General features: G+C 36.3%; 1 protein-coding gene across 4 annotated transcripts in view; it reads right to left on the bottom strand.

The window, feature by feature from the left end:
* LOC110466977 (colorectal mutant cancer protein-like) overlaps positions 1-10,811 on the bottom strand; it is an 83,008-nt gene that overhangs the window by 39,031 nt on the left and 33,166 nt on the right. The window contains exons 1-2 of one of the 4 annotated variants that reach the window (XM_021523812.1): positions 1,879-3,383; positions 793-1,832 (exon numbers count right to left, since the gene is read on the bottom strand). The exons of 2 other annotated variants lie outside the window; for them this stretch is intronic. In XM_021523812.1, coding sequence (XP_021379487.1) covers positions 793-1,065 — 273 coding nt within the window. In that variant the 5' untranslated portion in view covers positions 1,066-1,832; positions 1,879-3,383. Of the gene's footprint in view, positions 1-792; positions 3,384-10,811 lie in introns of those variants that run through there. One more of the 4 variants, XM_021523811.1, reaches the window with a different exon arrangement.

Genomic DNA, 10,811 nt, shown 5'->3' with positions numbered 1-10,811 from the left:
AAAAAAAAAGAAGAGAAAAATCATTTTTTTATAGGGGGGTACTTTTTGGTCAGGGTATAAAAAGTATCCAGGGGGTACATTTTGGTCGGGTGTATAAAAAGTATCCGGGGGGTGGGGAATTGAATAAAGGTTGGGTAATGACTATAACATAAATGTAAATGTTTCTACGTGAGTCCTAAAACCTTATTGTGTCCAGTGTTTAAAAAAAAAATTGGCATAATTTCCTGGCCCCGGGGTGGGGATTGGTGGGGTAGGGGTGAATAAACATGCAACTGTAACCTTCTGATCAACTTCTGAACTGTTATTGATTAAAAATTTTGAAACATCTGGTTTTTTCATAGGGGGGGTACTTTTTATACAGGGGGGGTACTTTTTGGTAGGGGTATAAAAAGTATCCGGATACTTTTTATTCTGCATAAAAAGTATCCGGATACTATTTAAGCAGGAGGTACATTTTATGCATGACACCGGGTACTCCAGTTTTCCTCCTACATTAAGACCCACGCTAACACCCGGCCCAACAAAAGTTATCAATATAAGTCATAATAACTTGTTACATTATCGTTCTTCAATAAATAAAAGTTTATATTTAAACTGATAAATGAGACTATTTGCGACTTATGTTGCAGATTTCACGATAATTATCACATTTAGGAATGAAGAAAACAAAACATTTACAAAATGTAAATATTAGTTTTTCAAAGAGTCACATGACCACCAATTGACATATGAAGTTGTAGATCACATGATAATCACATGGTTTATCACATGATAGATCTCATGAACACTTACATATCTACTTTCACTTTGAGTACAACCACATGTTCCTTTTATCAAAATTGGATCAGAGCTGCCACGATTCATTTGGTTAAATTCATTCATCCAAGTCCTTCTACAACTGATAATGGGTGGTCTCCCTTGGGGATCCTTCTCCTTGGCTTTTTTAAAGATTGTGTCATTCATTGAAACTGACCGGCGAAAATCTTGGCCGTTGGTCAAATGTAGTGGAGCTGAATAAGACCTTCCACAGTTATTTAACAGTGGTGGTCGTCGTGATTTATCCATGGTTGTTTCCCCTGAATTAGTTACCTCCACTTGAAGAATTTCAACGATGTTACTTTGGGGTCAAAGTTCAGCGGTGTAAATCTCAGTCTTGTAAATTCTCAATCCTAAATGCATACAACAGCCACAGTTTCGGAAGCATTATAAAAACATTCATATTGGTTTTTTCTTTGGACAACTGATTCATAGTGTGATGATAAATTGCCTTTATTTAATTATTATCAGGAAAAGTCAGAAATATACTTCATGTAACACAATCTTTACTATAAAATTCAATTTACTTTATGTATATAATATTATCACATCAATCTTTTCCTCTGTGGTAGTGCTGATGTTTCTTGCAATGACTAAGATAAGTACATTGGGTTCGTCTCCCGTACAAACGGCCAGCAGGATAGAGATTAAACCTGACTCATATAACCATGTTGTTCTAAATTAAACCATCAGAGATGTAACACTGCCACAAAATATTTAAACTTTCAAATATAAATGATGGCGATGAAAATTTGATAGAAAGACAATGTAAGTGACAGTTAAGGCTGAAACTTATATTTTTCCTTTGTTTCCACCGAATGATGAAAAAAATTGTAGAAACACATCATCGTGTGTTTTCATAGTCACAACTTCCATACAAAAGTAAAATTGTTTCCATACATCACCATCAGATGGAAATTTCACCTCTAGTACCAAAATTCCATACATCACCATCAGATGGAAATTTCACCTCTAGTACCAAAATTCCATACATCACCATCAGATGGAAATTTCACCTCTAGTACCAAAATTCCATACATCACCATCAGATGGAAATTTCACCTCTAGTACCAAAATTTGTAAAGTTTACAAAATGTTAGCAGAAAGTGAAGTGATGATAGTGTAACCAGACCAGGACTCCAACCCATAACCTCCAAACTCTGGACGGACACATCAACCAACTGAGCTATCTCAGACCTCCTTTTGTGGGTTTATGTCATTGGGCCCCAAATGTAACAAGGAAGGAAAAACGCAATGGCCAGATGCGGATTTGAAACCGGAACCACAAAACTACAGACAGACGCTGTAACAAATTGAGCTATACAAGTTCGCCAGCAACTAACGCAGTCCCATTCTGCTTCAAAAGACTGTACGTATCCAGCAATAAGTCCACTCTTAATTATTGTCGTCCAGTAGAATTGCCAGCAAATATTGTATCCTTATCCTATAAAAAGCCTGACCCCTATTATTTTCTATCAGAGATCATGTGTGGGCCCCCTGGGCTTATTACAGGATAAATACGGTAATAGTGACATAGTAGCCGAGGTAAGATTTTAAACAATGAGAGTAACTCTATAGTCCTTCCCGAGTAGAGACAATAGAGAGATTGGCCTGTGTGGTATCGTATATAGCAGAGTTACATGGTGTGAAGCTTAAAAACCAATATACATGGAAATTGTATCTTGAGAGAGATTTCTAATGGAACGAGTTCCACAAATTAACAAGATACATCAGTGTCCATTTAAACCGAAGGAAAACACTTCCATCACCTCTTTTACATATATTACGCTTCAAGCTGAAATTGCAGAAATTCCCTTGAGCATAATGTTGTTCCTATTTCTAAACAAAATTTTTCTAAAACAAGAAAAAACCTATTGATCCTTCTGATGTGAAGATTGGAAATTTGTGCAAAAAGTACAAATAATCCTGTCAGTGAATTCCTCAAGCTGAACAGATTTTCTTCAAAGAATTTTCTGACTGCGAACATGATCCCTGATAAAACCTCTAATAGTTACATCACAGTCCTGCTAGGCTGATGTTTAGTCCTTGCACCCCTAGGAAACTTTAGTAGACCCTACCATGCATTTGTCTGGACGAGTTCATTAGGGTCTTCAGTGGTGAAAGGGTTATAGTAAATCCCAAAGAACACTCCTCCAAGAAATTGATACACATTTCTACTCCTCCAAGCCGAGGAATTCCATAACCTTCAAATTCAGTTGAACTCCACGGAATATCAATAATCCCTTCAAACGTCAGTGAAGAGGAAAACGTCTCCCATGTTTGGACTGGTTACAGATAAATGTGGAGGTTGTATGTAGCCGACACTCATTGATTTGATATTCTAGTGTCTATTCACAATGAAACAGACGCATGGAAAAAGATATACACAAAAGTTTCCACCAAATAATCTAAAGTCACAAATATTTGTCACCGATCAATGATAACCTGTTGATGTGAATGACTGATATTACGTTTAGTTATAAGCCGGTACGATTTGTTGTGTATGAAATGATAATTTTCCAATGTAGGAAGGAAACAGTAATATAATCTACGTCATCCCTAGTAAAACAAATACAATTTATAGTACAATACTTCTCCAGTAAGGATGGAGGAAGGAAACGCTGAAGTGGAGATCTGAACAGATAACCAATGAACACGCAATGCGTATAACACCGTCTGGGGGAGTAGGGACCTCGGGGAGCTAGCTAGGTGGGACGTCGGGGAGGTGCGATGTCGGGGAGGTGACACGTTCTTGTTTTTATCGTCTGTAAGCTTCTGAGACAAGATGTTTTTGTTTAAGTTTGTGTAGCACTATTGAGTACCAGCAAACATTCTAAAAACATGTAAGCGGGAGATTTTCTTAAACAATGTATATATGTCACCTATTACAAAACAACATGATAGAGATTTTCTTTAATCTTCTACAAAAATACATGACAGGGACTATTCATTAACAGTACTTACAGGCTCTTCCATCAATCATAGTAACAACTTACTATCAGGCTCTTCCATCAATTATAGTAACAACTTACTATCAGGCTCTTCCATCAATTATAGTAACAACTTACTATCAGGCTCTTGCCTCAATTGTACATACAATGTTAACCCATTCAACCCTTAGGTCACATTTGAACCTTAACAAATCAAAGACTGGGCAAGTCCATTTTATAAATGTAGGGGTGAATGAGTTAAACAATTCGGCATCGCCATCAATCATGTAGTGACAACTTAGAATCAGAAGTCATAGCTGGATTGGTCTCAGCCAATCAGAAGTCTGCTGGAATGGTCTCAGCCAATCAGAAGCTGTCTATGATACAGGGAGCTGACTCTGTATTACTATGATACAGGGGACTGACTCTGTATTACTATGATACAGGGGGCTGACTCTGTATTACTATGATACAGGGGGCTGACTCTATATTATGACATAAATATGGTGTCAAGCTAATAGCCTTATAACAGTTATGTGTTATCGTAACAGATCCTATACATCAATACGTCAGTTAAGGCATAGCTGTCAACCCTTCCTCATTATGAGGAAGACTCGTCATTTTTACCAAAATTTACCAATCTCCCTCGAAACTCCTTCATTCAAGTCCAAACTCAAGACAAACTAAAAATCTATATCCTGTGGTCAAATGATCTAGTAACTGCAGGATGTGTAATTATCATAATATGGTATGGTTTCCTTTTCAGAAACGGTTTATCAAAGCTGAAGTCATGCCAAAAAAATCAGCTCCCGATACTTAATTACAGTCTTTGGCAGTGGAATGGGGATCGACAAAATAAGAGAAACAAATTTTAATTAAACCACATGTTTTCACGAATGCTCAAAAATAAAATGTATACAATCAGTTAATTATAAGTCACACAAAAATATTCACTTCTTAATAAATGAAGTATAAAACTGATAAAATTATCAGACACAAACGTATTTGCCAACATTTTTGAAATTTCTATGGAGGAGATTCTTCATGTTCAAAATCAAAACCTAAGGGACTTAGTGCAAATACCCCCTAGGGACAAAATAGCCCCTAGAGACGAGACAAAATAGCCCCTAGAGACAAGACAAAATAGCCCCTAGAGACAAAACAAAATAGCCCCTAGAGACGAGACAAAATAGCCCCTAGAGAAAAGACAAAATAGCCCCTAGAGACGAGACAAAATAGCCCCTAGAGACAAGACAAAATAGCTCCTAGAGACGAGACAAAATAGCCCCTAGAGACGAGACAAAATAGCCCCTAGAGACAAGACAAAATAGCCCCTAGAGACAAAATAGCCCTTTAAAACGACATATTTGGAGCTGTTCTTTCAGATGAAATCATGCTCTTAGAATAAATGAATAGTTTTGCAAATTCACTGGTTGAAAATGCTACATTTAAGGGTCCTTAACCGGGAGGCTCCCTCTTAAATAGGGAGGGTTGGCAAGTATGTACAAACTTAGTGAAAGCTGACAATACTTTGAGTTTTGTTGCCTACTGAGTCATGAAATAGTACTGGTTTCCGAGAGTCTGAGGTAGCATTGTTTCTCACATTGACACAAAAGCCCTAAACATTTACATTTAGTAATTAGGACCGACCTATTATAGCCGTAAACATTTACATGTAGTAAGACAGACCTATTAAAGCCCTAAACATTACATGTAGTAAGGCAGGTCTATTTTAGCCTTAAACATTTACATGTAGTAAGACAGGCCTATTAAAGCCCTAAACATTTACATGTAGTAAGACAGGCCTATTAAAGCCCTAAACATTTACATGTAGTAAGACAGGCCTATTATAGCCGTAAACATTTACATGTAGTAAGACAGGCCTATTAAAGCCCTAAACATTTACATGTAGTAAGACAGGCCTATTATAGCCCTAAACATTTACATGTAGTAAGACAGGCCTATTATAGCCGTAAACATTTACATGTAGTAAGACAGGCCTATTAAAGCCCTAAACATTTACATGTAGTAAGACAGGCCTATTATAGCCCTAAACATTTACATGTAGTAAGACAGGCCTATTATAGCCGTAAACATTTACATGTAGTAAGACAGGCCTATTAAAGCCCTAAACATTTACATGTAGTAAGACAGGCCTATTATAGCCCTAAACATTTACATGTAGTAAGACAGGCCTATTATAGCCGTAAACATTTACATGTAGTAAGACAGGCCTATTAAAGCCCTAAACATTTACATGTAGTAAGACAGACCTATTATAGCCCTAAACATTTACATGTAGTAAGACAGGCCTATTATAGCCGTAAACATTTACCAGTAGTAAGACAGGCCTATTAAAGCCCTAAACATTTACATGTAGTAAGACAGACCTATTATAGCCCTAAACATTTACATGTAGTAAGACAGGCCTATTATAGCCGTAAACATTTACCAGTAGTAAGACAGGCCTATTAAAGCCCTAAACATTTACATGTAGTAAGACAGACCTATTATAGCCCTAAACATTTACATGTAGTAAGACAGGCCTATTATAGCCGTAAACATTTACCAGTAGTAAGACAGGCCTATTAAAGCCCTAAACATTTACATGTAGTAAGACAGACCTATTATAGCCCTAAACATTTACATGTAGTAAGACAGGCCTATTATAGCCGTAAACATTTACCAGTAGTAAGACAGGCCTATTAAAGCCCTAAACATTTACATGTAGTAAGACAGACCTATTATAGCCCTAAACATTTACATGTAGTAAGACAGGCCTATTATAGCCGTAAACATTTACCAGTAGTAAGACAGGCCTATTAAAGCCCTAAACATTTACATGTAGTAAGACAGGCCTATTATAGCCCTAAACATTTACATGTAGTAAGACAGGCCTATTATAGCCGTAAACATTTACATGTAGTAAGACAGGCCTATTAAAGCCCTAAACATTTACATGTAGTAAGACAGACCTATTATAGCCCTAAACATTTACATGTAGTAAGACAGGCCTATTATAGCCGTAAACATTTACCAGTAGTAAGACAGGCCTATTAAAGCCCTAAACATTTACATGTAGTAAGACAGACCTATTATAGCCCTAAACATTTACATGTAGTAAGACAGGCCTATTATAGCCGTAAACATTTACCAGTAGTAAGACAGGCCTATTAAAGCCCTAAACATTTACATGTAGTAAGACAGACCTATTATAGCCCTAAACATTTACATGTAGTAAGACAGGCCTATTATAGCCGTAAACATTTACCAGTAGTAAGACAGGCCTATTAAAGCCCTAAACATTTACATGTAGTAAGACAGACCTATTATAGCCCTAAACATTTACATGTAGTAAGACAGGCCTATTATAGCCGTAAACATTTACCAGTAGTAAGACAGGCCTATTAAAGCCCTAAACATTTACATGTAGTAAGACAGACCTATTATAGCCCTAAACATTTACATGTAGTAAGACAGGCCTATTATAGCCGTAAACATTTACCAGTAGTAAGACAGGCCTATTAAAGCCCTAAACATTTACATGTAGTAAGACAGGCCTATTATAGCCCTAAACATTTACATGTAGTAAGACAGGCCTATTATAGCCGTAAACATTTACATGTAGTAAGACAGGCCTATTAAAGCCCTAAACATTTACATGTAGTAAGACAGACCTATTATAGCCCTAAACATTTACATGTAGTAAGACAGGCCTATTATAGCCGTAAACATTTACCAGTAGTAAGACAGGCCTATTAAAGCCCTAAACATTTACATGTAGTAAGACAGACCTATTATAGCCCTAAACATTTACATGTAGTAAGACAGGCCTATTATAGCCGTAAACATTTACCAGTAGTAAGACAGGCCTATTAAAGCCCTAAACATTTACATGTAGTAAGACAGACCTATTATAGCCCTAAACATTTACATGTAGTAAGACAGGCCTATTATAGCCGTAAACATTTACCAGTAGTAAGACAGGCCTATTAAAGCCCTAAACATTTACATGTAGTAAGACAGACCTATTATAGCCCTAAACATTTACATGTAGTAAGACAGGCCTATTATAGCCGTAAACATTTACCAGTAGTAAGACAGGCCTATTAAAGCCCTAAACATTTACATGCAGTAAGACAGACCTATTATAGCCCTAAACATTTACATGTAGTAAGACAGGCCTATTGAAGCCCTAAACATTTACATGTGGTATTATATAAATAAGACAGGCCTATTAAAGCCCTAAACATTACATGTAGTAAGACAGGCCTATTATAAGTTATAAGTTCTGTCTATGATGTTTTACAATGTCTTATGTAACTCTAGTCTACAGTCTGAGTACTTCCAGTTTAAGGACTGGGGAGGGGCACGCTTAGGGGAGTACATGATAGTTGATCAGAATAGCTATATGTAACTGTTTGTATATATACATTTTAACATACTTTATATAACACATATCTGTGAACATGACTCAGCAGGCAACAAAACTCAAAGTATTGTCAGCTTCGACAAAGTCTGTGCACACTGTATAATAGCGCTTTAAGTTTGCGGTGTCAATAGTTCACAGTTTCGTATTCAGTACATATTCGCGAGGGTTAGATTTCGCTGCGCACCCGAATCCCGTGTGTTGAGCAAAGTATTTTGAATGTCATCATTTAAGGGTTAAACCTCGAACTACAGGTAAACCATTTGAAAACACTGATCCCGAGCGTAGTCATCCGCTAGTGACTTCACTTGAAATAAAATAAAATGTGTATGAACCTTTGTAGGAATAAACTATCATCAATTAATCACCTACACTAATATGTAAGTTTTGTTTTTACATGGACTGCCCAGTTGTCCTGTGATAATCTGATTTGAGTTCATTTAAGCTTGCATAACAGTGTTGGGCTATAAGTATTTTCAACATGTTGTGATAAGGTCCATAAAACATCTGCGATAGTTTTGCAAGTGTTTAGAATTTGCGGAAATTAGTCAAAGCGTGAATATAGCAAAATTAGAACATATAACTGCTACACAGTACTTGTTAACTCCCTAATTAAGAGGGGGACACCCGATTATGGACATCTCCTGATCACATATAGCTAGATATTAACCCTTTCACCCCTATGTAACTTTAATAAACTCTACCATACATTGATCTGGATGATTCCATTATGGTCTACAGTGGTGAAAGGGTTAAGGATCCCCGTACCACTGTAGTTTTGATAAATCAATTCTGGAAAGAAAACCGTACTGTGAAGGACATTCATGAAAAATAATAAAGATGAAATAAATAAATGTAATCATTCACTGTGTTTTGAGTGTAAATATGCAGCTAGGCTAGACTGGGATTCGAACCCTGGACCTAAGATTGTTATAATGTCGGGCGAACCAACTGAGCTTGACCTGCTCAACGGAAGTATCCTTGCCCATCTGTACTGCAGTTATCCAATAAATTTTCCAATCCTAGGCAATTTAGATGTAATCCAAGCATATTATGATAACAATTAATTCACAGGGTTATTTGGGAGGCAAACAGAATATCACGAATCCAATACATGTTACAATCCTTGGTAACTTAGCAGTGACCCAAGTATATTGTGAAATCAATACACAAGATTACATGGGAGGCAAACAGTCAATTTCACCAATCCAATAAATTTTACAATCCTTGGCAATTTAGACCTGATCCAAATATATTATATTGTCCAAAAGATTACTTAGAGGAAATTAAAATATCACAACTTAATCAACCACTTCTACAAAGATATACAAATTATAAAATCAAAACTAGAATTATGTCAGTGTGACATTAAAGCCGCTCACTACTTTAAATTTAATTGCTTCAGTAACACGTTGCATCAATATCTACTATAATACCTCAGATATGTGTTCTGTATTCTGCTAATTGAAAATCAGGTCATGTGATGATGTTGCCTTTGGAATTTCCAAAATCAATCCCCTCTTAAATGATGCCTTAAAAACATTTCTCCATCTCCTCATTTTTCATCCTCTTTAAGTGTGACGCATTGTTGTAATTTTCACTAATTAGCATCCTCTGATGATGTGACATGAGCATTTACGTGCATGATAGCAATCAGTGAATGGATAATAAAGATTAGGTGCATTTTGTGCTGGTGAAATGAAGGATCATCAACAGTAGTGGGAAAACATGCATGGAGAAAAGAGACATTGTACTCCTTTTATTTTTATTTATTTTTTATTCATATTAATAATAATTATCAATATATGTAGTGACTTTATGTACTGTCATTGAATATACAAAATCCCACAAATGTTCTTGGAATATATTTGAATTATATTTCTCAATGCGACTTTACCAACGTAAGAGTTATTTCCCTTACACCGGATTGGATAATATTTTGACACGGTGCAAATTCTTGTCAAACAGCAGCGGCAGTTGTGTCATGTTCTTAAATTGTTACATTTTCATAAATAAATACACCAGAAAAAGCATGCTCAGTGTTACAGAAATGTTTGATAAGCATACACGGTTCACATATCGTCTCGTCTCAGAGCCATTACCGTTATCAACCTAAGCACGATATGTCATATTACGTTCCCGTTTGAAACATCAAAATAACGGTTATACTTCATCACTCATACGGTTTATAAATATATATATTTACTTTTTCCTTCTACAGACAGCGTCAATGCTTGACAGTCTTCACATGTGCTTTCTCTAATCATATGTGTTTCACACGCGTAAACCTCCTCAATCCGAGTTGCTAAAATGTTCAAACCCAGTGCACAAATTTCACCACCACAACACTCGTAGAATGCATCGGAGATAAACATTTTGTTTTCAGCAATTATTCAAAGTATGGATTATTATTTGGAGAAGAGTATCAGAAGACTTTATGTAACCCACAGGTGAGTGTCAGAGATTCTACTTTCTATTTACGATAACGAAACTACCGTAAAAACCCATGTAATTTGCGCACCTGTGTAATTTGCGCAGGTACTTTTTGAGGCTGAAAATCGGGAAAAAAGCTTCTACTCGAATATTTTGCGCACCCAAAAAATCTGGAAAAAAAACGATGTTCATGCTCCGAAAAT

The sequence above is a fragment of the Mizuhopecten yessoensis genome, unplaced genomic scaffold (genome assembly GCF_002113885.1).
Source record: "Mizuhopecten yessoensis strain PY_sf001 unplaced genomic scaffold, ASM211388v2 scaffold11151, whole genome shotgun sequence".
NCBI classification, from domain to species: domain Eukaryota; kingdom Metazoa; phylum Mollusca; class Bivalvia; order Pectinida; family Pectinidae; genus Mizuhopecten; species Mizuhopecten yessoensis.
This window is presented reverse-complemented; position numbering and strand designations above follow the sequence as displayed.